Raw genomic sequence first — 27,846 nt, 5'->3', positions numbered from 1 at the left:
CGCAGCACGGGAAAGACTGCTGCTCACATGCGTGCGACACCTCGCTGCGGTCCTGCCAGAGGACTAAACAGTCTTCTTCCTCCTCTTCTTCTTGTTTTTGGAGGTGGCACACATGTGAAGAAGTGAAGGAGCTTCAGGGGCATCGGTCACGGACATGGGTCACATTGATGGTGCCACTCTACTAGCATTTGGCGCCGCCATGTGTGCGGCTCTGCTTTGCGACTCTGCCGCCAGCTCCATCAGGACCACACATGGGAAGGACGCCCCACAGTAGGTCCTTTCAAGACCCTTGGTTGCCATTCAAATTCTATCCACTTTAACACATAGACTGATGGAGGTATGGATGGATAAATATTAAGATAAGTAGATGGGTTGATAAGTAGATGGCTAGATAAAAAATTGAAAGACCCATGGATTATGATAGGTGAAGGATTGATTGATATAAACATTTTGGATTAAGGATAGGTCAATAGATGGACGGACGGATGGATGGATGGATGGATGGATGGATGGATGGATGGATGGATGGATGGATGGATGGATGGATGGATGGATGGATGGATGGATGGTTGGAATGATAGATGATAGGTGATGGGTAGGTGGATTGATTGATTGATTGGTCTGGACTATAGATAGATAGATAGATAGATAGATAGTACAGTACTTTTTTCCTCCTCTCTGGGGTTTAATTATCTATCTATCTATCTATCTATCTATCTATCTATCTATCTATCTATCTATCTATCTATCTATCTATCTATCTATCTTAGGAGTGTGGATTAATGGATAGATGGATAGTGGATAGATAGATGGATTGATTGATGGATTGATTGATTGATGGATTGATTGATTGATTGATTGATTGATTCATTGATTGATTCATTGATTCATTGATTGATTCATTGATTGATTCATTGATTGATATGCAAAGGAGAGTGGATTCATGGATAGGTGGATAGTTGAATTGACTGATTGGTTGACTAACTGGCTGATTAATCGATTGATTGATTGATTGATTGATTGATTGATTGATTGATTGATTGATTGATTGATTGATTGATTGATTGATTGATTGATTGATAGGAAGATATAGATGGATAGTTAGTTATGTCAGTGAAGATAGATACAGCTCGCTGGATAGGTACGTATTGTACTGATGTGTAGATCGATAAATAAGTGGATAAGTAAAGAGATGGATAGATAAATCGATGGATAGACTTTCCCAATATGTTTTTCAATAAAAAAGGAAAGTAGAATACATTTTAAACAACCAGAACCGGCTTTTGACTGAGTAGCCATGAGTGCATTGTGTTTAGTTGAGAAAAAAAATAAAAAATCTTCTAAATCTTTTTGTTTCTTCAGCGGCAAGTGTCCCGACAATAAAATCCTAACCGTGGAGTATCCATGCATCCAAGCCGGAGGGAAGAGCAGTACCTGCTTCAGGTAAGACACCCTGATAGCGTTCCTGTTATTGCAACATGGCCTGGCATTTCCAGGACCTTCATCCCCACCAGACCCAAAATTGTGTATTCCCACAAGGAGTACAAAAAAATAAATAAAAGCATCCCTAAAAGCATAGTGGCTTTGAAGATGTCCACTTAATAGACATTAACACGATCCTAATTCATGTGTCTGCATTCCAGGATACATTTGACAACCTCACCATCATGTCCATTTTTTCCCAACTTTCGGTCCACTTAATATTTGACAGCAGAGGATGTGATTCGTTACTTTTATTGCTTTCGTCTGGAAGAATCCAGAAAACTGTACAAACTCCTCGTTTTGAGGGCACTATCCATGAAATACCTTGTCAGCTGTGTGTTTGCCATAGATAGCTATTTTTCATTTATTTTAGCTGTTTGCTAACTATGTAGCTAAATTGTGACAGGAAGTGTTAGTCGTGTGCTAAATTTGCTGCTTTAGTTGAGTGAACGGTTCTGTTAAGCTGTGTGTTGGCCACTAATACTAGCCTGCTACAATAAACTAAAAATGCTCATATTTTTAGATTCTTTTAGCTGTTTGCTAACTATGTAGCTGTCTGACAGACCAAGTTAGTTGTGTGCTTTAGTTGAGTAAAAGTTTTTGTTAGCGATCTGTAACTTATGAACATTAAACTGCTGAAAGACATTAAAAATTTAAATTATTAAAAATTATATATTATATAAAAATTATATAAAAATTTAGATTATTTTAGCTGTTTGCTAACCACCATGTAGTTGTGTGATAGCCTCTGGTAGCTATGTGCTAATAATTTAGCTCCACAATAACTTTTATCTCGAAATTGAAGATAGAGTGAAACAGTGTTGCTCATTTATATACTTTCCCACAATACCATAAGTGCAATTTCATGCTCTGTGATTATCATCACACTTCTTCCTGGTAGTAGAGTGTAAAAATAGAAAGAATTGAGAATTCAATGCAGATTTATGTCGGAATGACGAGCACACGGAGCTTCCCACACGCCAGGGGAACACGTCAGTGAGTCCTTTTATTGTTTAGACAAGTTCCCCTTCAAGGGAAAACTGGCTGGCGTTTAGTCAGGATGCTCTCACAGTCGCGGTCGGACTGCATCTTGTTTGCTTTCTTGGCTTGCTGAAAGACGTACGACTCCGCAGGAGGCACTTTTACATGAAGATGGATGTCATCTTGCCCCCTCAAACCCCCCACCCTGGATCAAATTGTCCTTTAAAAAAGTAATAACTCCAATCTGATGGCTGTATGAGTTTATTGGGGGCCTTAAAAAACTCTTTGAAACCAGGAGCACACGCCTTGTAGACAACGTAGCAAAAAATAAAATCTGTTTTATAAGGTATGAACATTTTTCCATTGATTTTGTTGGCAGTTACCAATTGAATCATTTGTTATCAAACTAGAATTATTCCATAATACAGTATTGCTCATGCTATTCAAATCAAATCAAGATTGGCTCCATGATGACACTGATTGCAAAGGGCATTCCGAAGCAGCAGGGGGCGCTGTAAGCCGTAGCCATTATGATACTCAAATGTTATCCACTCACTACAGTGCCTAATTTTTTTTCTAGTCTACTTGTCAATCAATATGCTCTAACACATTACGGTAAACAGTGTAAAGTAGGAAGCCCTCAAGGTGTAAACAAGGCCTTAGCTGCATCCTACTATGTGCTAGGATGTGCTAACAACACACGGGTCAGTAGAACATACACAAAACAGTGGCGACAAGTTTCATGGGTTGCGAGGGGGCCATTCAACACTTCCACATAGGTTATTCTCAGGGATTCCTCCAGAGAGAAAGAGCGAGTGCGGAGTGATGCTGTTAAACTGCATTTGACTCTGACCCAGCGAGCCCAATCATCGCTCGGAGCACCGGATGTATTTTTACGTGTGATTGCTGTTGACGTGTTAAGCGTTTTGAAGCGGCGGGCTTGGCCGCTATCCAAACAGCCGGGCTAATTACGCCACTTATGGAGCTTCAATTGTCCTCGCCGACAAGTTCTCTTGGCTGGGATGATTACATGACACATTCTGTTAAGTTGTACAGCTGCTGTGTGACTCCACATGGCTGAGTTTGACCTACATTCACTCAAATAATTCAACTGAAATAAGTTGCTATTATAGGGTGACCAGATTTTCAAATTTAAACAGTGAAAATCAAATATAAAATGAATACTCACCAGGAACTATTTATAACAAATTTAATCGGTAGTCAAACTGGTTGTGTTATTTAGCTAATGTTCATGTTTTCGCTGGGTTGACAGTTTAACAGCTGTAATAAAGCACTGCACTCACCATTATCTAACCTTTTTTGCTCGGTCCCGGCAGCTCTTGGATATGGAGGACCAAAACTGCCAAAATTGGAAATAAATAAATGACTAAATAAATGAATAAATGACTAAAAGTGAAAATAAAAATGAATATAAAAAAATATAATTCGAAAATTATATCTAAAAAATTAAATATAAATGGAAATAAATCCGTTTTTATTTTCACTTTTAGTCATTTATTTATTTATTTTTTTAGTCGTTTATTTATTTATCTATTTAGTCATTTATTTATTTTGGGGCGGCACGGTGGATGACTGGTTAGCACGTCCGGCTCCCAGTTCTGAAGACTCGGTTTTGAGTCCAGGCTCCAGCCTTCCTGGGTGGAGTTTGCATGTTCTCCCCGTGTCTGCGTGGGTCTTCTCCGGGTACTCCGGTCTCCTCCCACATTCCAAAGACATGCATGGCAGGTTAATTGGGCGCTCCGAATTGTCCCTAGGTGTGCTTGTGAGTGTGGATGGTTATTCGTCTCTGTGCGCCCTGCGATTGGTTGGCAACCAGTCCAGGGTGTACCCCGCCTACTGCCCAAAGCCAGCTGAGATAGGCTCCAGCACCCCCCGCGACCCTTGTGAGGAATAAGCGGTTAGGAAAATGGATGGATGGATTTATTTTGAATTTTGGCATTTTTGGGCCGTATTACTAAGTCGAAATGTTATTCAAATGAAGGGGTGGTCCTAAGCGTGTCTTGGATTGGACTCTGCTGTTGCAAACTGCCTGTCATTGGTCAAGTGAGCAGCTCGGCGAATAAGGAAGTCTCGCCGGCTTGCAATGGAGAGCTCCAGCAATGGACGACGATTGTGTCCACCGTCACCTCAACTTGCGACTTGAGTTGCTAGACAACAAGTGAGAGCAGACAGTGGACAAGATAGTCGTCCATTGCTGGAGCTCTCCATTGCAAGCCGGCAAGACTTCCTTGTACGTGCACGTCCCAAACAATTGGCCTGCTGACTGGACTGGGTAAAGTAATAGCTGAACAAATCAACGGGGCTGGCGAAATCTGTCAGGATTCGAGATACAAGGCTAAATCGGACATCTGGTCACCCTACGCTTATAAGCCACTTTCCCCGCAGTAATGAGTGGAAATGTCAGTAATGTGTTCCAGTCACTCGAACAACACAAAACACAAAATGGCGTGTCATGTTTTTTTTTGTGTGTGTTTTTTTTGTTTTTTAAGAAGAAATAGTAGCACACGACAAAATTAAACAATTTTTGCATCATACTTTTGTGCTTGGTGTAACATAAAGAACAATACAACTAAAACTTTGATACTGTTAGTCGTTTTATGCGTTTTGTGTTCAATTTTTTGTTGCCTAAAGGGTTATAAACTGCGCAGTGATGCTAGTTTTGTTTGCTTATCATTTGAGCTAGTGTGTCGTTGTTAAGTATTTTAATTTAATACCCCGCTTTAGGGAACTTGATTCTCATGCTCTCTAGCTGCAAAGATGGCTTTTTAAAATCCAAATCCAATGTTTTTGTCTCCCAGGAGTTTTGCAACGTCATACCGGAGTGAACCCCCTTACCACCCGCTGACAAAATGACCACTATATCCCGCCTTCTGTGGTTTTCTCAGCAATGAGGTCCAAAAATGATTTTTTTAACATTCTCATTGTTGTGGTTTTTTCTCGCTCGTATTACTCGGTTTGGCAGAATGCCACGAGTGTGCATGTAGTCTGCCTCCAAATGTTTTGCATTGTCAGGATGATGACGTTAGTTTTTTTTTTTTTTTTTTTTGCTGTGTATGTGTGGTTAAATGCTCTAAGCTGTGGAAGTCTCACAATTGGAGGGAACAACATGACAACAAGCGCCTTTGTTTTGACTGACGCATACTAAAAGTAGACCCCACACAAATACAGTAATTGAAGACAGCGCAACCATGTTAAGATTTAACGCTCAAAGTGGAGTCGGAAGTCTCGCAGCTGTGAAGAGTACTGTAAGTGTGATGGCAGCACGCTGCTGTAACGAACAGGTGAATAAACAAAAAATGGAGGACAGAAAGGAACAAAATTGTACGTGGAAGTTAAGAGCCAACAATTATATAAAATAATAGTAGTTAGGTGAAAACATGGTTTTGACCACTTGTTTACACAATAACAGCACTTTTTAGATTTTTTTTTAATAATGGTTGTGTATAAATGGGGGACAAAACAAAATAGGAAAATTTCCACCTTTGGAGATAGTACAAGCAATATCGCGCTTGCTTTAGCTTGACTCGTTTAATTAATGTTGTTTGAAAGCTAAAATGGCCGAGCTAACAAGTCACCTTTGGATGAGACAAAGCAGACATTTGGGTCACTTAATGACCTCTGAAGAGCCTCCTCAGGTTCGGGACGCAAGGTTGACATTACAATTTAACCGCAACAGCTTCCTGTTTTGACTCATTAGGGCGCCCGTGCAGGGTTTCCCTCCCGCGAACATGACCAAGAAGCGTTCCCATGCAAGTCAAGTCTGGACTGTGTCGCATCAGGGATACTTTAGATGCATTCACATCCACGTTTGTGTCAGAATGTCTGCCAGGAGTTTCCAGCCTGGATCCCTAAAGGAAGGATCCTGTGCTTTGTGTATGTGCTTTGTGAGTTTGCGTCAGTGTGTGTGTTGGCGTGTCCAAGCACTAACATGTGTCGTTTAAGATTTTTGATGAGCAGTCAGCAATGGGTAGGAACAAGACTGTTTTTTTTTATCCCAGCAATAATGTACTGTACTTTGTTCTCTGTGGCTCATTTTATACCATAAACTTCAGGCAGATATTTCTGTAAACATGATATATTATACTCCAAATATGTCCACTTTTTGTCATTCGTGTCCATTTCCACTCATAACCGACCAAAAAAAACAACCTCTCATCGATCCTATCAGTTCTCTTTCCCACAAGTAAGCAACATGTCAAAACTGAACCTGCTCTGCCAAAGTTGCCTTGCTTTCTATTCAGTATTGGGAAAATCACCATTCTGATGTGTTTACACATGACCAAAAGAGCTCTAAAAGCACTTTTGTCTTTTTTTTTTTTTTTTCTCCGCTCTGCACTTGAAGAGTCAATATTCTGCTCTTTTCAAAAATGACCAAAAAAACAAAAACAAAAACCAAACTCACTATTTCTAATTGTTTTGTGCTCAAACATGACCAAAAAAATAATAGTGGGAAGGATAATGAAGTAGAGCATGATTTAAAAAAAAAAAAAAAAAGACCAAAGGGTTTTAGTAGGGGGTGAAAGAGACTGGAACAAAAAAATGTTAAAAACTACAATAATGAACAATCAAGCAGACTACAGTACATCAGCAAATAACTGAGTGTACTTAAAGAGGACATCTTGATCAAATTCAGCTCCAGTGAAAAGATGTGCTGCTATGTGATGAGTGACGACATACATGCTAACCACATATAAAGTTAACCGCATACAAGCTAACTGCATGCATGCTAATCACGTACAGGCTAGCCGTGTACAAGCTAACCACATACAAGCTAAGCACATTCACGCTAAACTGACGGTCATATCTTACAGAATGCCAGCTCTACTTTCCTTCCCACAGAACTGTTTTGGCTGACACTGAGATTGTCATCACACTATTATCATCATTATCAACACCATTATTATCATGATATAAGTTATAGGCGGTAGGAAGTTCTTGTACTTCTTCCTACTCTCTTTGAACATGTAAATTCTGACTTTACCAATAATTATTTTTCTTTTTAACTTTTATATTCTGTCTTTCACTTTTATTTTCTACTTTTTATTGCATTTCTATGTTCCATAAACCAAACCGACCCACATCAAAGGGACACATCTAAAATTTGATAAAAACAGCATGAAAGCACTTTTGTCTTTGCTTCTACTCAGTACTTGTCAAACATTCCAAGATTATTGTTTGGTAGGTATGACACAGAGCATTGAAAAACAACTTGGCTTCTATTCAGCACTCGAGCAATCACAATTCTTGACCGACGTCGTCACATGTTTAAGGATAGCTGTTTGGCATCTAAGGAATAAACTTGAAATAGCTGTGTGGAATTTGTTGTGGTTGTTTATGACCATCCATCTTGTTGTTTGTTGTCTTTCATTGAAATATCCCTGCTGATTTTAACAAATATCAATTCCAAAGTGGTCGAGGTAGCTTGGGCCACAGTTCTTAACTTAGCTTTGAACTGATTTTTCACATTGTTAATCACATGGATTATTCTTATTGCCTTTAAAATCTCCTTGGCAGGAGTGATAAATAGCACAAAACCCAACTAAAGCAAACAAAATAAGCTTTTATTGTCTGCTATCTGTTTGTCGATTGTGGTCATTTCCAAACATTGAGTTCATGATTTACTTACCGACCGTACAACCTATTATTGTTACCACTTGCTTACTCATTGTCTTGTGCATAGAATACCCTGGGAAACACCAATGCGGTCGGTGAATGTTGTTATCGTTGGCTCAGTTTGAAGACTTTGAGTGCATTTTGGATTTGGACACTTTTCCCGTAGGAGGTTAGTATTTTCACAAATGTAAATATTTTAAAGGTGAAACATCCTTTTTTTTTTTAATAGCTTGTACTGTATACAAATTAGTGTCAGTTTTCTCTGTTAAGACACTGGGCTGCTTGAAAACACATAGGGTTTCACCTAGTCGCAATTTCCTAGCTCCACCCTGGTTGTCATGGTAATGAAAGTTGTACGTGTGACGTAATTCTTGATCCTTGGTGTATTTTGAGTCGGAATCAGTGCTTGGTAGTACCAACCCAAATCGGTCCGTACCAAAAGAAGTACTGACTTCGGTACCCATCCGATGCCCACCTGCGAACTGTTTTAAATTGGGGAAAATGAAAAATCGTTCCCGCCCACCCAGCTCGTTTGTCATTTGTAACCACAAACATTTTTCTCATGACATGTGAATGAGTTGTTCTTCGGTGATGGTCAATGTCAAATGTTCCCCTGGACTACATCCCCAGCTCAACAACTTCCTGTCCCCATGCGTCCTGATTCGTCAGGACCGAAACACAAGCCAGACGTCTGTCTAGTAGCTGTAGCGTTAACGTCGGGTCAGGTGGGGTAAACATGCTTCACAAGTATCACACTCGTGCTAAGCAGATGAGGTCATCAGAGGTTATCGGTCGGGCGTAAATCTCGTCCTTTGGGATGAAGTGTCGAGGCCTGCAGGCAAAGTATACATGCCCTCCTGACTCTTGTCCCCATCAATAACGTGTAGGGAAACCACAACCCGAGTGGCTCGAAGACTTCCGTCAAAGGCTGAATAAGCGTGAATTACTTAGTTGAAGTTCTGTGTCTGTATTAATAGAATTGAAAAGTGAAGAGGGGCGAAGTTGATAAAGCATTTTTCTGCCTTCAGCAATGCAATGGTGGAATAACTTTGACTTGACAAATTTTCCCTATTGGAGGTCACTCCTGACTTTAAAAGCTGGCTTTTTCCTTCTTTTGGGGGGTTGCTTCTCTGTTTATGCGGCACCAACAGGTTTTTATTATTCTATCTTTGGAGGTTGTATCCAAAGTCACTTGCAGCGTGCAAGTGACTTGTATTGCCTTGTAATTTTTTTTCTGCCTTATTTTGAGCCGCAAGTTCAGTATTAACACGGCTAAAACAGAATTGGGGGGGATGAATTGGACACGGGAATCTTGGGCCTTCGGCAAGGCAGTTTTGGAGGTAGTGTCAGAAGAATTTTTCTTCCAGGCCACTGGTTTAAATTGCACTGACACAAACAGGTAAACAAAGTTGACCCCGAAATCCATCTTTGGATTTAGTATCATCAACTGTTTTTACACTGCGTGTAATATCTCTTTTTACATGTGAGTTACACTTTTTTTTTTTTTTTTAGGTAATATCAAAAACTTCTTTCAGGCTGGCTGTTAAAGATGGCTTATTTCTGCTTTATTTCGAGTTGGTGCTCTATAATAGTCAGCATCATCCACAGAGCAGTGGGGAAAAGTGACCTGGGAAATTTTTTGTCTTTGGGGGTAGTATCAAAAGGCACTTTACAAAAGACATTTCCTATAAAAGTAATACATTTTCCACATTTTTTTTCTTTTAGACCAATTTTCCACATTTTCAGGGAGTACTAGCCAATTTCACGCTGCCACTAAAAGCTATGTTTATGACTTTTACCTGGTCCTTGTTGCAATACAAATGGCACAGACACCGCAAATCAACTTTTCACCTTCATCAGTTGATTCATACAGAGCCAAAACACAAGGTGCTGACCCTGTCACCCGTTGAATTACCTGACAGCAGGATGCCGTGTTGCTGTATGCCAGCTCAGACACACAGTTGCCGCGATGTCCTGCATCTGATGGGTTCTGTGTAAAAAGACAAACGCAAATTAATGCCGTGTCTTTTGTCATGGCTCCGATTCTCCGGTTTTGAGATTATCCCTGTGCTTCCAAAGTCATAACAGAGATACATTTTCATCAACTGACACGTCAATGAACTTCAGAACATCACAAAGGGAGACCATGGCAAGTGCGTGTATGTGTGTGTGCTCGTTGTCACGCCAATAAAATGGGATTACTTCACACTGAATACCCCCTACTCCCCTTACTCATCTCCTTGTTTTATGGCATTACACTTGGCTTTCACTTCCACTCTGGCTTTAAAAAGCTGCTAACTGTGCTCATAAACTCATAAACACACACGTCAGGGTCTATTTGTATCTAGTAGCAAAATGAGAGCCATTATAATGAGCCTTTGCAGAAGGTCTGCTGGGGGAAAAAAAGGGTGGCTCCACGGCAGATTAGATTGAAAACAAACAGAGCTAATGAGTTGTCCAGCTAAGCAAACAGTGCTGGGGGCAAGACAGGCTAACAAGACATTTGAAAAGTAAACAGAAACGATAAAGAGACACGAAGAACAGAAACGAGAGTGACAGAGTGTATGCTTCCGATTGTTCGGCTAAAAGACTGTTGACTGTGCTGCGGCAGCCATTATAAATAAAGTCACCTTCGCCCCCACTGTAAACAGTTGGCAAACAGAGGGGATTTTCACCTCTGCTGGCAATTTGGCTCATTAACACTCATCAAATGCTTACAATTTAAATCAGAAGTGCATCAGGCCCATATCATTTCCTCCAAATGAAGAAAAAATACTGTATTACAAGTTACAACCTTGGCAATAAATGTTTTGATTCTAATGGACTTCTGAAGACGTTTTGGCATTTAATGAGTTAAAACGATCATTATTATTATTATGATTATTATGATGATTATTCAAAAAGACCTTGACAAGAATCGCCAACAGAACCGTGCCGGGACACCCAGCAGCCTTCGTTTCCATTTGTATATTCCCAATAAAAACAACATCAAGCTGGCAACATTTTGTGTTTTGCAACACTCCAACATGAATAAGTCATGCTATCAATGCAGCAGTTTGAAAACTGCAAACTCCCCCTTTAAACATATTCTCTGTCACGCAACCCATTTGATACTGTGATACACTTATGTTGCAAAATTGTAAACAATAACTGGAAAATGAGAACAACTTCAGCACAGCTGTCATCTTGATACAGAACAACTCAAAAGTGAACACACAAGTTTCTTCTAATGTGATAAGGCCAATTGGGGAGAAGAAACTGACTTTTGCAAATTTAGTTTTAATTTATGGATTAATGTTGAAGGTTTTGAGTAAATGGGTAGCGGTTTCAAGGAATGTGTTTTAACAATTAGGAAAAACTGTATTGTAAACATTTACCGGTACACACCACATTCATCGTCACGACCAAGTGGGCGCACCTTCTCTCCACACCCAAAAAGTCACATAAGTTTTTATGGCAAACTTTTAAATCCATGCCCCACCTTCAGTTTTGTCCTGTTGTGGCAAGGGAGTGCAACAGAAAGCAAAAGATGAGTGGCGGAGTAATGGAGAAGGTGGAAAGAAATGAGGGGAAGTAAAAGGGAAGCAACGAAAAACTCTGGGGAGGCGTAGTCGTATAAATGTCTGGCGCGGAGAGCCAAAGACAAAGCCAGAGAAAGTGAAATAAAATCAAATATTGACAGCTTGAGAGAGCATTCAAGAGAATTGTTGTGTCAGGCTGCCGTTTGTTGGTTGGATTGGCCAACTTCCCCGATTCCCCCCCACCGGCGAGTATCTGTGTTTCATCTGGATGAAGAAAAGCCGCATGCTTCCAGAGTACTTTCATTCTTATATTCCCAAAGTGCACACGTCACCTATTTTGTGTGTATCCACTTGTCTCTTGTTTTTTCAAGGGCCTTCTGGTCAACACAGCGTAATAGTAGTTTTGGATTTTTCTTTTGAGTTTTTTTTTTTGTTTTTTTGTTTTTTTTTGACTTTTTTTTAAAAAATCACTTAGTTTAAATAAATTTTTATAGAGGGTTTGTTAGTTTTTAACAGTTTTTATTTTTTGAAAATGCTTCATTTTATTTTATTTTTTTTATTAGTTTTAGTTTTAGCTTTTTAAAATGTGGCGTATTTGTGGAGTGCAAAATTAAAAGAAAAAAAAAGGCAACTTACTACATATTGGCTTATTTGCTGCAGTCAAATAAAAAGAACACTCCAAGCCATTTTTTGTGTATTTGTTGACACTTCCTTACTCTGACTGTGTTAGTACTCGCTCCATCAGCACAACAGTGACATCATCTGTGCCAAAGACAAGGTGGTTCGTTGCATTTCCTTTCAAACATTCACTGTTATTGACTCTGACAAGAGACGCTAAATGCTAACATGTAAATCCACCAAAAATTCTCCAAAAAGCTTTTATTACAAAACTTTAAGCCACACAGCGCCTTCAACACCTCAAACAAGTTGGTGCGCCTTGTTTTAATACTTCTAATGGTCGATGCAAAATAGTGAAGTTCCTTCTTTGAGAGGTTCTCATTACATGCAGGGATCCGAGCCGAACAGAAGTTTTCAGTGACAATGCAAAATGGCTGCCCACTGGCTTCAGCCGCAAGAGGCCAATTGTGAGTCATACATTGTCATACATCTGGATTTTTCTTTTTTGTTCGTGCGACATTGTCTGGATTTGTCCATAAGCCGCATTTTCGTATGAAAGCCATGCTTGCTTGATTTCTCTTGAACTTCCCTATCATTGTCCAAATCTTTTTCCAAGGCCTTTTGAGTTGAGCTTCCTGTCTTTAATTGAAGCCTAATTGTCTTGATAGGGGCTGTGGACAAGAGGAGTATGACCCCCAACAACACACAGGCACACAAAAAGTCAAGTCATCTTTTTCTGTTTAGCGTGCACCTGAACGCCTTTCTGGAAAAGCAGTTTCTTTTGTCCCTCCATACAATGTGGTCTTCATTAGCTGTGCGAGTGTGTGCGCCTCAACACAACAAACCGGCCAATATAACACACTGTAACTACACTGTTGCCATGCTATTGTTTGCCTGGGGCAAGCAGCACTTGTGTCAAACTGTCATGTAACACAACTGCACTCAAATCTGAGAATACATGGCTTGAGACGACAAAAATAAAACATTAGCTTAGCCTGTTGCTGTAGTATTATAGCCATCAGTCTCTACTTTGCTCCAGTTACATTTCTCGCTTTCCTCAGTCTCCTCTTGAATGAAATGGATTGATAGATAGCATTTGCTATTGCTAATGTTAGCGTACCTTTATTTCTGTGCTTGTGATGCTGAATTCTGATCCTCCACAGTTCCCACTTAGCTGCAGTGCTTCTTTTCTTGCTACCCTCAGTCTACTCTCGAAGAAAATTGCTGCAACGTTGTAACATTTAAAAATATACAGTTAGTAAAGACAAACAATGCTCACATTAGCTTAGCATGCTGATTTGCTTTAGTTTGAGTTAGTATTATATGCCACAGTCTCCACATTGCTGTAGGACTTTGTTTTCTCCTAATTTCCTCTTGAGCATAAATGACCAAAAATGATAACAATAAACACACATTCTAACGTTACCTTTTGCTTTATCTTAGTTGTGGACAACAGGATTATACTCCACAGTCTCCACTTGGCTGTACTGCTCCATTTCTATGCTGCCCCCCGTCTTCTTTTGAATTGAATTTACATTGGATTCATACCTGGAAAAGACAAAAATAAACATAGCTCTGGGCCATGCCGTACTATACTCCACAGTCTCCACTTTACTGTGCCATTCAATCTCCTCGCAAATAAAATCGCTGCAGTGTTGTAGAATTTGAGGATAAACAGCCAGATATGACAACCTGTTGCTGTTTCCTAACTGTAGATAGGCAGCACAAAAGTCCACAGTCTCTACTTGGCTGCTGTGCTCGGTTTACTTAGTTCCCTTTTGAGAAAAATTGTTACAACACACTAACAATAGCCCTCAGTGTTCCTTATCTGTGGACGTTACAGTGGTATACAGTACACCACAGTCTCTACTTTGCTGCACTCCTCTTTTGCGACCCAGTTTCCGGTCTGGCAAGAGAAGCAAAGCAAGCACATCATTTGGAAGGATCCCGGTTCCCCCTTCTGCCCCTACATGTTCAACACACTGTCCATCACTGTCATACACAGAAGGACTTGTAGCAATAAAGTGTCATTGATTGACTGAGAGTATTGATTAATATCGTCTGCAAATTTCATGAAACTTCATTTCCTGACTTTGACATTTTTTCTTGTGCTTTCCCCTTCTGTATTTTATAGTAGCAATGTGAATGTTATTGAGTGAGAGCCTTTTAATTCTTTGTTAAAGCATTTCAGTAGTGGCTGTGGGAGTGTTTACGTAGAGTTTGAGCGTATTTCAATGTGTTGCAAGAAAATTCCCATGGGAAAACTGAAGCTTGTTTTGTGTATTCCAAGACTCACACGCACAAATGCGAGCACGCTGGTTTGTCAAGGTAGTATGTCAAAATGACAATTCCCAGTGTAAAAAGACCATCGCATGTGTTTGTGTGTCATAGTAAGATGCTCAGAGGGTCACCAATGGCAAATTCTTGTGGTGACACGGAGCCCTCCATGGGGTCAGGGCACATTCCAAACACTCATCATCTCCGAGGAAGTCACGCTCACTTATTCTCACCTCCTCTCATTTTGACTGCTGTAATGGGGATCACTTTTTTCCTCAGGTGATGTCCACTGCATGCGCCACATGCACGGATCTGCTACACTAATTGACGAATGTAACTCTTTGGAATCACAATCCATGCTTTTGCTGCTTTCAATTTGTTTAGCGACCTGAGTATGTCACACTTTTGCGGTTCAGCATCTGAATTCTGGCGGGCTGGTGATGAAGTGATGCTTTCCTCCATGAAAATACGATCAAAGCTATCATTGTCTCTCTCTCAAAAAAACACAATCCAATACCTGTTTTCAATTTTGTTTCAGGTATCATTTGGCAGCTTAATCTTTGTAATTGTAAGGATATTTATTCATATCATACCTTTGCCATGGCACATTTTGGAGCAATATTGCAAAATTGCTGTTCTTTTGTCTAAATTGTACCTGAAAATAAACATAAATATCGAAGTGTATACTGTGACATTTTTGACATTCTGTATGTAGGATACAGAAACAATAACATTAGGGTAAAAGAGTACTGTCATTCTTGATCCTTCGGGTATTCTAACAAGTGTTCCAGTAACATGTTAAAAAGACACCTGGGGTGTGTTTTAAGGAAAATGGGAACGTGATGGACAGGTGGCGTCGGGGCCGGGAGTGAGGCGATGCATAACATTGGAAGTAAAGCAGGAAGTACAGGTCAAACGTGTTTGGCGGCGGAAGCTCATCCGGAACGCCTGCTTGGCTTGCTCTAGTCAAAGCTTCCTCTGTGAGACGAAGCTCTGATACCTCCCTGGAGGCCGGTGTCCTGGAAGCGTTCGGTGTGCTGGCAGAGCATATAAACAGCCAAGAAGGAGGCCTTGAAGGAGATCTTGGTGTGTAACACACAAGAATCGCACAAACGTATGTACTGTAATTAGGAAGAAACACCAAAGGGGCTGGAACAGGCTGCTCTGGGAAACACGTTCATAAAACACGCTGGTTGGCTTTCATGTGTAAATAATAATAATTATAAAATTACACAAACACAAATCACATGTTCAAAATAGTTATTTTCAAATCAATCCTGATGGAGAACATGTGCAATTATAAATGTAGTAAAATGCAAAGTAAAAGTAAAAAAGTGAAAGTAAAAAAAAATATAAAAAAAATACTAAGTAGAAAGAAGAACAAAATAATTGCTGTGAAAGTATTATTTAAAAAGAGGCTTCCCCCATGCCCCCCCCCCCCCCCCTCGCCCCCATTTGTATCTCTATTTTTAAAATCATCATGATTTAACAGAGACATCATTGAATAAATATGGCAAAAAAAAATTGGCAAGAAGAGAGACCATCCAAGGGAAACAAATCCTCCCTCTCGGAGATACAGATCCAAATATTAAAAAAGCGCTCCCAAAAGATGGGGAAAATACATATATAGACCTATAGTCTATAAAACATATTTTATCATTTGAATTACAAAATCTTACAATGCAATCCATTTTTTAAGGGAATCTGTGAGGCTTGTTGAGCTAACCCATTTATTAAAGCACACTCACACACAAACACATACGCAGAGACTTTTCCACAATCAAAATCAATAGTATTCTTCATCTGAATTTGCAGCATCTGGAGCTTATTGTACACAAAACCAACGACCACACACACGCACACACCCCTACGCACGCCCGCACACACATTGTTAACACAACTGTAAAAATATGTAAATACTGCACCAATATTTCATCATTTGACTTTTACCAACAGCAAAAATTGGGCAATAACACACGATTTGCCCACATGTGCTGACGTAAACAAAATAAAACGCTGACATAAATGAGGATTGATTATTGGCCAGTAATTAGGTACGCTGCAACTAGCTTACCAATGACGTGTCTATTTTGTTAGTACTATTCTAGAAAGAAAAAAACCTCACCAGTATGTTGTCAATTCTTGATTGTTATTCTCTTTAAATCATATTTAAATTGGTGTAAATTTGATAAGGGCGGCACGGTGAATGACTGGTTAGCACGTCCGCCTCCCAGTTCTGAGGACTCCGGTTCGAGTCCAGGCTCCGGCCTTCTTGGGCGGAGTTTGCATGTTCTCCCTGTGCCTGCGTGGGTCTTCTCTGGGTACTCCGGTCTCCTCCCACGCTCAAAAGACATGCATGGCAGGTTAATTGGGCGCTCCGAATTGTCCCTAGGTGTGTTTGTGAGTGCGGAGGGTTGTTCGTCTCTCTATGCCTTGCGATTGGCTGGCAACCAGTCCAGGGTGTCCCCCGCCTACTGCCCAGAGCCAGCTGAGATAGGCACCAATGCCCCCCATGCCCCGTGTGAGGAATAAGCGGTAAAGAAAATGGATGGATACACATGATAATAGCAATTTTGAAAAATATTCTAAGTCAAAGGTGGATATTGTAGCAAAGGACCAAATAATCACATTTGTGGTGAAAACCTAGCAGGCAAAATAACAATAAGGTATTGTTTTACCTCCAAATAATTATAGCCAATGTGTTACTTATTAAGTGTGTATCAAACTGGTAGCTGTTCATATTAATTAGGAACCAAAAGTTAGCACTCAGTTTTGAAAAGGTTGGTGACTCCTGGCATCGGCAAAGTAGCTAAGCAAGCTAAGAATTTAGTAACATTTCCAGTTCATTCTCACAAAATTTAAAACTTTGTCATGAACTGTCTCGTTGTAAAATCATGATCTGACTTTATTCTCATAGGATAAAGCGCTTCCTTGTAATATTGCCATTTTACAAGTTATGTCATAAAAATGTCAACTATATTCCAATAAAAATGTCAGTTATTTCCTTATCATAGTTATGACTGTGATGATTAGATTAGTTATGATTCTTCATGTTTTTTTGTTTTTTTGTTTTGTTTTTTCTGGCAAGGAAGAAATGTTATGAAAGCTTCAGGTTTGTGATGGGCCAGTCCTGTGATTTTGATCCTTTGGGGTCAGTTTCCAACTCCAAAAACTTAATTTTTCTTTTTGGGCAGTAATTGACAGAATAATGTAACAGACAAGACACAAAGGAACGGTTTTGAGAACAAAATGTGAAATATACCTCTTCTAAGAAAGAAAAGTAATAATAGATTTTTAGGGCGGTGACATTTTGAGCCTGAAGCATGACATTATTTGGTATGGGCTAACTGTGAGAGTGGATAATACTGTACTGTACCAGACTAGTTACTACAAGTCCATCTACCTTCTACCAAAAATGCAAGTCATAAATAAGTCTCAATTCTAAACCTTCAAGTTTCAAGCAACTCAAGTCCCTACTTCATTTCAGTCAGGTTGAATCAAGTCATCAGTGAAACCTCTCTCACTATGCTACTCGCTGTTGTTTTTTTTACACACCGGGTGAAATAGGTTAAACAAGGCATTACGTGGCTCAAACAGATCTGTTGTCGGTTCCCAGCAACTAGGGGTGTTAAAAAAAATCGATTCGGCGATATATCGCGATACTACATCGCGCGATTCTCGAATCGATTCAATAAGGGGCAGAATCGATTTTTTTTTTTTTTTTTTTTTTAGGATTCACACCTTGAGCATGGAAGAATGTTATATGATCGGCACATTAAGCCTTAATATTTTTATTTTAATGCTGTTCAAACATGAAACAGATTACAACCTCTATAAGACTGAAATTTCAGATAAATAAATAATACATTTTCATATAAATCTTACACTCTACAAGCTTACTGATTAGTATTTTCTAAATATGAATGAAAAAAAATCGCAACAATCGACTTATAAATTCGTATCGGGATTAATCGGTATCGAATCGTGACCATTCGTATCGGGATTAATCGGTATCGAATCGAATCGTGACCTGTGAATCGTGATACGAATCGAATCGTCAGGTACTAGGCAATTCACACCCCTACCAGCAACGCATCACGCGAGCTGGCCAGGGAGCGATAGGGAGGATTTAAAATCATTCTACAAACAAGCAGCACAAATCCCTCTCGGTGATGGATGTTTTTTTTTGTTTGTTTTTTTTTGGGGGGGGGGGCGTTTATGAGTGATGATGCCGACTGTCTACAGACTAAACTGACCTTACAAGTGTTGGTGTTGGATGTTTTTTTTTGCACATCTCATCACTAACTTTCAATGCTGCCATCATTCTGGTTGTAGGTGCCAAAAGCAGCAGAGCATCACTACAAGACTCAAGAAATAGTTTCCAGGGTTGGAACTGGATGATTTTACACTGTAGATGAGGGCTAAAAGCCTGTTGCTGTGACTTATACGGGCAGGAATATGTGGTACCAAGAAAATATGTTACAAGATCCTGAAATGAAGACAAGAACCTCCCATATTCCCAAAAGCTGATATTAAGATCACATTTTGTGTACTGTATATCACAAAACCGTAGGTAGTATGGAATATGGATGACTAGGGATTTTGTGCCAAATTGTTGAAAACCTCGAATGTCAGTTCAGTCGTAAACGAAACATCCTCTATAAAAATGATCCAAGGTAATAAACGCCAATCATTTTAAAAGACTCACAAGCTACGGCTCTTGGACCCCATTTTAGGAACCAATGATGTAGACAATATCTTAAGAGATAAAAATGGGAGATCTGCTCTTGCCCAAAAAACAGAAACACCAGTCCATAAGACCAACTGGAAGTCCTTAAGACCAGATGGTAGACCATGCTCAAGGCGGTTGACAATGTAAAGATTCAGTTGACAGTGCTGAGTTGACCGTAACCAGAAGCAGGCATTAGCACTCCATTAAGCAATCTTGTCAAATAAGCACCAACGAGAGAAAGACCGTCAGGCTGAATTGGAGGTTAAATACTCTGTGGTATAAGGACCACAAATCCCGCATGGGATAAGTGTCTGGAGCTTGTTCCAGGAATAAGAAGATGAAGGTCCTCCACAGGACCGTCAAACATGAAGACACACACATGCACCCACACTCGTCAGTGTGTTCTGGAGGCCTGTTTCCTGTCTATCCGGCATACTTTCACACAGCAAAACAAAAACACACGGGTCAGCTCTCCTGCTGCTCTCATCTGCTCATCCAGACACCACGGCTTCCTCCGTGCTCTCTACCAGGAGCACCCATGGGACACATGCAGACGTTGATGTAGAATTGCTGCCTGGCAAGCTGCTGACTCGCAACGTATACAGTTGTCTCCTGCTATATCGCAGTTCCTCGTTCATGCTCCCTCTGTCATGTAACGCAAGACAAAGGGGATTCCGTACTAGCACCTTTTTGCTTATTTTAATCACTATGGTTCATTTTTCCCATCGGTGTGGTTAACTTGATGATAGAACATGATAGACTTCTCTGTAGACCATTACTTGAAAATTGTGCATCTTCCTTCATGTTAATACATTTTAGGAGATAGGCAGTAGTGTTGTAAATTATGTTGTTTTTGAAATAATACTATGAAACAAATCTCAAATCAAAGAAAAATTATTTCACCTCTGATCAGAGTAGTACTGTCCTGGTCTCGATAAGAGCGAGAAAAAATGCCCTCGATACAGAGATGAGACCTTAAAAAGTGGTCTTGAGACCAAGACCGATCTTGAGAACAACACCACGAACAGAAAGATTGGCTTGGTCGTCTAATTCGAAAACTGATGGATGGGCAGGCACTCCAGTGACACCATCGTTTTGTATAAAAGCTAACAAATAGTAATTTTTACTTAATATGTCCGGTTTAGTAGTTCTTAGAGTCGTAGAGTCTTCGTAGAGTCTTTGGATCTCTTCTCGAAGAAGGGACTTTGCTTCCTTGCAGTAATCTGACATTTTACACATTGAACAGGCAATAAGCTTTTGTTGCCATGATCCTGTTTTTCATGTAGTCTGCCGCTTGAAAATGACGGATCGTAAAAAAAAAAAAAAAAAAAAAAAAAAAAAAAAAAAAAAAGGTCCATCCTGTGCTGGCGACGTAACCCAAATTTGTATCTAAGTTGTAACGTGTTGCAGTCTACATGTAATTTCACTGTTGATGGTGAGCAGGCATGCTAGAGAACCAACAATTTGCATACAATCAATCGAAATGTCACTTTTACATAATATGTCCCTTTTCGGGTGTTCTGGAGCAAAGTCGTCCCTCCCAGAAAAAGTAGTTATTTCCTATTTTAGGATGTTGAACCGTTCCTGACTTGGCCTCACTGCACGGATGTCTTGTAGAAATGAGGTCACCCGTAATAAAGAGCACTTTCGGCCTGATATAACGTCACTTGTAACATCAGAGTCACACCGACTAGAATCTTCATGTCACGTAACCTTGCGCTCGCTTTAATCCGAGCGGCGTAAAAGGTATAAGTTTCTCCCGGAGGACCCGGCGCCCATCTGCAAGTCATTACCTCTGCAGACTGATTTGTCGACGGACTCAATGAAGTAGTGACAATTTTCATCTTAACTTTCACCCACCTGTCTCCACCTCAGTTTGGGATTAAAGCGGCCCAATCATCTGGATCTCATCAGTTCAGGCCTGTCTCGGCGGTTTAAGGGTGATTATTCACTCTGGGGGGAAAAAGGTTTAGGAGTTGATTTAGAATGACACTGCATGAAGGCTGCATGAGTAAAATGCGACTTGTCGTGGGACAACAAGGATTGCTAACACACTCTTTTGTTATGCATTTCCTCCCTTCTTGTGTGATATTTGTTGCGCGGTCATCCCGCGTCAGTCATTTCCTCTTGTGATGTCTGTAACATGTGTTGGGCCACATGTGACAAATACTCTCAATGACTTTTAGAGGGTAATGGCTTCCATGAATGGATTAAAATGGCACTCGACGGATTATATTTTTAGAAGCACTACAGATCAGTGTTGTGCAAAAGAGTATTGGGGCTTCACTGAAAAATGGGGAAACCGAAAAATTATATTTCTAAAAGTAAAGTCATTATATTAGATGATTTTTCAAATGTTTTGTGTTTATAAGAGTGCAAGTTCATGTTTGTAAAATTACAAGTTGTCATGACCTGTGTTGTTGTTGTTTTTGTTTTGTTTTGTTTTTTTACTTCTGTACAATGTTTTACCAATTTTTTTCTGGTAATATTCCTGATTTATACTCTTATAAAAAGAAAAATCTCAATAAATATATAGTATATTTATGGGACAAAAGCAGTAACTTTATTCCTATAAAATGACAGGCTTTTTCATAACACTTGATATAATTTGAATAATGATAATGATATGACTTTATAAGTTTCATAATATTACAATATCAATCTTCAAACATTTTTTTGGTTGTTTTCTCTCTTCAGGAGGAAATGTTGTGAAGGCTTCAGGTTTGTGATGGGCCAGTGCATACCTGAAAGTAGGTAAAACACACTTTAAATCTTTTTGTTCTTTCACACAAACACACTCACACACATAATTTCCCTACTCCCATCTAATCTTCCCATTCTGCTACCTTTATAGCAGGGAAACATCCTGCGCCAAAACAAGGTCTGCAGACCACATTGGCTTTGCATGGTAATCCAAAGAATTCCACATCATTGCCTTTTTGTCACTTTGGAACGATGATGTAAGTCAAATTAGCTCACTGTTGGCGTCAACAACAAAGCGGCCATGGCGAAGATTCATTGTTGTGCTTCATATGGAATATATCATCAATCATCGTGTATTTTTGTGACATTCTTATCAAGGAAATGACTAACACTGAATACACGGAACAGCAGATAAAAGTATCAAGAGGTGGCTCTTGTCCACCGTTGTTCCACTATGGAAGAGTTAAAAAAAAAATTGAGAGAAAAAAAAATATATATCTATTGTAAAATATAAAGCACGGTGTCTATGTTTATAGTACCGGTAGGTATGGCATACAATAATACATTTTTAAGAAAAGCTCACAAGTGTAATGGTCCCTTTATTTTTTTAACATTTAAAATAAACACACGTACATTATGCACACCAAAAGAAGGCTACATACAGATATGATATTGGGACAATTGTATCCTATGGTAAGTTGCTGCAAAAGTAGCCTACTAGTGTACAAGGAAAGATCCAAATAATCTATTGTCTACAGAGCCTTTATTGTTCTGCCAGTCACTGTACGGAACTGTCATAGATTGATGAGCTAAGATACATCAGTTTTAGGAGCTAAATAATACAATTCAGACCAATTAAGTAACATTTGATTATTGTACTTTTAGCCCACAATACACATTTGGTACTACAAAAAACTCCCATGGCTATTCCATAATTAATTTCTGATGGCTCCTTCTATGTCATTTGTTTTGGTACAGATGTGGACGTATGCGCCGTGTCGCCGTGTGAGCAACAGTGTACCGACAACTTTGGAAGGGTGGTGTGCACTTGCTACCCGGGTTATCGCTTCGACCGGGAGAGACACCGCAACCACAAGTCTCCTTATTGTCTTGGTCAGTGGCGCTAAGAAGAGAACAAAGGCTGAATCACAGAATTCAGGCGCCTTGTGAGGAAGAGGCGTTTAGCTATTTCATTTGTTTACTCATTTTAATAATTTTTTTCATTAAAAATAGTCATCATTACATTTTATTAAACAGCAGTTTTCTTCCATCCATCCATCCATTTTCTTGACCGCTTATTCCTCACAAGGGTCGCGGGGGCTGCTGGCGCCTATCTCAGCTGGCTCTGGGCAGTAGGCGGGGGACACCCTGGACTGGTTGCCAACCAATCGCAGGGCACACAGAGACGAACAACCATCCACACTCACACGCACACCTAGGGACAATTCAGAGCGCCCAATTAACCTGCCATGCATGTCTTTGGAATGTGGGAGGAGACCGGAGTACCCGGAGAAGACCCACGCGGGCACGGGGAGAACATGCAAACTCCACCCAGGAAGGTCCGAGCCTGGACTCGAACCGGAGACCTCAGAACTGGGAAGCGGACGTGCTAACCACTCGATACCGTGCCGCCCAGCAGTTTTCTTGTTTAATGTTTTGTATTTAATTACTTCTATTTTGTATGTTTTCATGTATTCATTGTTTATTAGGGGTGTCAAAAAAAAAATCGATTCGGCGATATATCGCGATACTACATCGCGCGATTCTCGAATCGATTCAATTAAAAAAAAATCGATTTTTAAAATTTTTTTTTATTTTTATTTTTATTTTTAAAGAGCTCAGAATTGTTCATTCGGTAGTCTTACCGATTCAACGTCTTATCATCATTGCCTTTTTTTTTTTTTTTTTTTGTGTGTGTGTGAATCGATTTTTAAACTCCATTTTTAATGGAAAAATATTCAACAAAACGTCTGACTTCGGGTTAGGATTCACACCTTGAGCATGGAAGAATGTTATATGAACGGAACATTAAGCCTTAATATTTTATTTTAATGGTGTTCAAACATGAAACAGATTACAACCTCTATAAGACTGAAATTTCAGATAAATAAATAATACATTTTCATATAAATCTTACACTCTACAAGCTTACTGATTAGTATTTTCTAAATTTGAATGAAAAAAAATCGCAACAATCGACTTATAAATTCGTATCGGGATTAATCGGTATCGAATCGAATCGTGACCTGTGAATCGTGATACGAATCGAATCGTCAGGTACTAGGCAATTCACACCCCTATTGTTTATGTAATAATTTATGTGTTTTGATGTTTTTATTTGTATTTTGCTTGATCGCTTTAAAAGAAAGGCGTTAGGGAAAGGAAAAATATTTTTAAAACAGCACTATGAGGACTATGAAAAGCGCTTACATATATTTAAAAGCACACATATTGACACTGAATCCCTGTTCTGTTTTTTAGATACACTATTTTTTAACCAAATAGTGGTTCTAGTTGAATGTTGCAATGTCACTTTTTCTCTTTCCACAGACATCGATGAGTGCGAGGAGTCGGGCGGCAGTGTATGCGAGCATGAGTGTGTCAACACGGGCGGCAGCTTCCTGTGTCGATGCCACAGCGGATACATTATGGCGCCTGATCAGCGTTCCTGCATCGCCGTGCACAACCGTAAGATACTAATCTAATGCATATTATATATATAGGCCTACATATACTATGGTAGCTTGCCTGATAAATAGCCTTTGTGTACTGTGTATGTGAAATTGGCTACATAACATAAAACATACATGTAGACTTCATTAATCGCAGGTGAACCCCCAGCATGCGAAACACATTTTGTGTTATGATGATATAAAAAGCTGGTGCATGTGCAGTAGACATGTTGCCATTCTATGTATTTATATCCAACCCATGTGGAGCAGCTGAATGTTTTTATATCGTAACTCCAAAGCATGAAGCACAGCAATAAATCCACGCTGCGTGCGTGGCTTGACTTAGGCACAGCAACATGTCGCATGAGAAGTTTATCCCATATTATGGGGTTGTCACCCTAAATCAGTGTATTGCTCGTTGTCAACGCAGATGTGTTGGATTTAAACCAACAATGTAGATCATTTTAGTGTGTGCCAAAGTTTGTGCAAAGCTAAACCAAATGAGAGTGTCTTGGTGGTTGGCTATTGTTCCCTAAAAAAACAAAACAAATCAAATCAAATCAAATCAAATCAAAATACAGCCTTTTATAGGTAATGTGCACCTTAATTAAAGCAGAACTATGCAATTGTTTCATTAATTTAAAGTGTGTTGCGCTGATTTTCAGTGAGTTCATCAGGGAAGTCGGACACGTTCATGAGTGCGGGCACCTGCTCCTTTACCTGTCAGGATTTCATCAACATGAAAAGCAGTCTGCTGCAAATAAAACTGCGACTGGCCAGTTCGCAGGTAGCCTTGGCGGAGGTGTAATGCTGGTTGTAGTTAATAAAGTTGTAGTGCTAATAATGCTTGTTGTGCTGGCAGATTCCTGACCTCCTGGCCAACCGCAGTGACAAACCTCTTCTTGGGAGGCCAGGAAAAAGTCGTGACAGCTCGTGCCGTCCTGGCCTACCTGGACCTCCAGGGTCTCCTGGGGTCCCAGGTAACGCCTTCTACATACAGTACATAATTTGACACAGCTACTGTACTTAATGCCACTACCTATTTGGCTAATCTACCTACGGAATGTACCTATTTAGTCAGCTAACCTAACTTTCTACCTAATCTTCTGCCTGTTCCCCCTACCTACCATCCGACTTAAATGGTCTACCTAATTCACCAACCTAATGTTACTATTATTGCTACATACCTACGATAAGTACCTAATCTAGCTCTCATCTAGTCTATCTTCCTGCCCCCTACCTACCTACCTACCTACCTACCTAGCTACCTACCCATCCTAACCCTTAACTATTGACCTGAACAACCTACCGACGGATAGAACTAACTACCCACCAAACGACCAAACTACCCACCAAACGACCAACCTTCCATCTACCAGACAACTTAACTTTCTGCTTTACCTACCTACCTAATCTACAAACCTATTTATCTACGTAACTTTCCTACCTCTCCACCTAATCTACTTGCCTAATTCACTTAATTTACCAAGCTAGTGTAACTACTCCACAGGTCACCCAGGGGGGCCAGGAGCTAGAGGGGACCCAGGCGGGGAAGGCCCTCCAGGGCCTTGGGGGCCCCGTGGAGACATTGGACCCATAGGCCCAGAACCTGATCTGAAGCACATCAAAAGAGGCCGCAGAGGACCAGTGGTAAAAAATAAAAATAAACAGTAGAACAACACAGCATTCTCAACTGTATATACAGTACACAATTTGAAATGGAAAACCACCACTCTGCATTGACTTATATAAAGTTTTGAAACCTGTGTTTTACTGCCCATGTAGGGACCACCCGGGGCCCCAGGAAAAGACGGTTTAAAGGTCAGTTCAATATACTAATACATGCATAGTGCATACTCATATAAAAACTAGTTCCTAATGTTTATGTTCATGAATGTACCTGTGAAATGCAGTGCTGCCCTCTGGTGGCCAAACTGGCAGCTATAACAGTTCACAACAGCTCAAAATTAACCAATGACTCGGTCTCTTCTCAAATATTCTGCATACATACATACATAAACATAATATAATGTGATGTTTGGTGTGTTAACCATACTTAATTTGCAATTTCCAGGGTGACAGAGGAGCAGATGGTCCCAGTGGTCCGCCTGTGAGTTTATTGCACATTTTAATGGAACAAAAATAGTAGCATTGGGTTTGTGTGTCATATAGATTTTTATACAAATGATCATGCATGATGATTATTATTAGTATTAAGGCCAAAAGAGGTTAACACTAAATTATTTAATTATTGTTATATTTTGAAAATCATCCTCATTTAAAGGTAATCTTTTATTTCAATTAGGTGACATTTCATTTGTTAACATTTAACTAGCAATACACTAATAATTCATATTTGAAAGTAAAAATGAAAATATGACTGGGCATTCTTTTTACATTATTAAAGTACACTGAAAAACAAAATTACAAAATAATTGTATGAAATTAAATCAAAACAAACTATCTGATCTATATTGTTACATGGTTGTTTTGCACCTCAAAAAATGTTTTGATTTTGATTAATTGAAAAAAAAAAAAAAAGTATTGAGACAAGATCTATCCATCAGGGCCCTCCCGGCTCCTTCGACTTCCTACTGCTGATGATGGCAGACATCCGCAACGACATCATCGAGCTGCAGGAGAAAGTCTTTGGAGAGAAGAGGAGCCTCTCGTTGGACTCATCTCCCTCTGGCGGGGAGCCCGATTTTGCCGAGTGGGGGTCTGGTCAAGGGGATCTCATGTTCAGCACCTGAACTTTTTAGAACGCTGCTGGTGGCATTTTTTTTTTTAAATGGAGGATTCTGGAAGGACACAAAGGACTTGAAAGGACAAGCCATATCGTTCGGCATCTCTTCCTCATCTTCTCTCCTCTTGCTGCTGGTTAGCATGCAAACAGGGAATCTCCCTTGTAATTACAATTACATTGTTTATTTTCAGTGTGCACTGAGAGGGAATAAAGTCATATTTTTAGAGTCATATTTGTTTCATGAAAAATAAAAAATCATATTGTTATAAGCAAAAGTTGCATTTAAGAAAACATAATGAGAATCGCATCTCTTTGTCAAGAAAAACAACAAAGGAGGACACCACTGTTGAAAATAAAATGAGAAAAAGTGAGACTGAAATTTGCCAAATTGCAAGTCAACAAGCCACAAAGATTCTGAGGGACTATCCTATGGACAGACGAGTCAAAAATGGAGCTTTTCAGCAGGGCACATCAGCTCTA

At 39.8% G+C, this 27,846-nt stretch overlaps 1 protein-coding gene across 2 annotated transcripts; it reads left to right on the top strand.

Moving 5' to 3' along the window:
- LOC144032144 (collagen and calcium-binding EGF domain-containing protein 1-like) lies at positions 1-27,596 on the top strand. 2 transcript variants are annotated; one of them, XM_077539838.1, is made up of 11 exons: positions 1-270; positions 1,363-1,443; positions 21,943-21,995; positions 22,927-23,061; positions 24,499-24,636; positions 25,286-25,407; positions 25,483-25,600; positions 26,131-26,270; positions 26,406-26,441; positions 26,695-26,730; positions 27,188-27,596. In XM_077539838.1, exons 1-11 carry the CDS (start codon positions 155-157, stop codon positions 27,371-27,373), a joined length of 1,161 nt encoding a protein of 386 aa, XP_077395964.1. In that variant the 5' UTR covers positions 1-154; the 3' UTR covers positions 27,374-27,596. The 2 variants fall into 2 exon arrangements, with proteins under 2 accessions (XP_077395964.1, XP_077395965.1); XM_077539839.1 differs by lacking the exons at positions 1-270; positions 1,363-1,443 and adding an exon at positions 5,344-5,376.
- The last annotated feature ends 250 nt before the right edge of the window (positions 27,597-27,846 follow it).

Source organism: Festucalex cinctus, chromosome 12, assembly GCF_051991245.1.
Source record: "Festucalex cinctus isolate MCC-2025b chromosome 12, RoL_Fcin_1.0, whole genome shotgun sequence".
Classification (NCBI taxonomy): Eukaryota; Metazoa; Chordata; class Actinopteri; order Syngnathiformes; family Syngnathidae; genus Festucalex; species Festucalex cinctus.
Note: the sequence above shows the minus strand (reverse complement) of the source record. Positions and strands in the feature narration are given on the sequence as shown.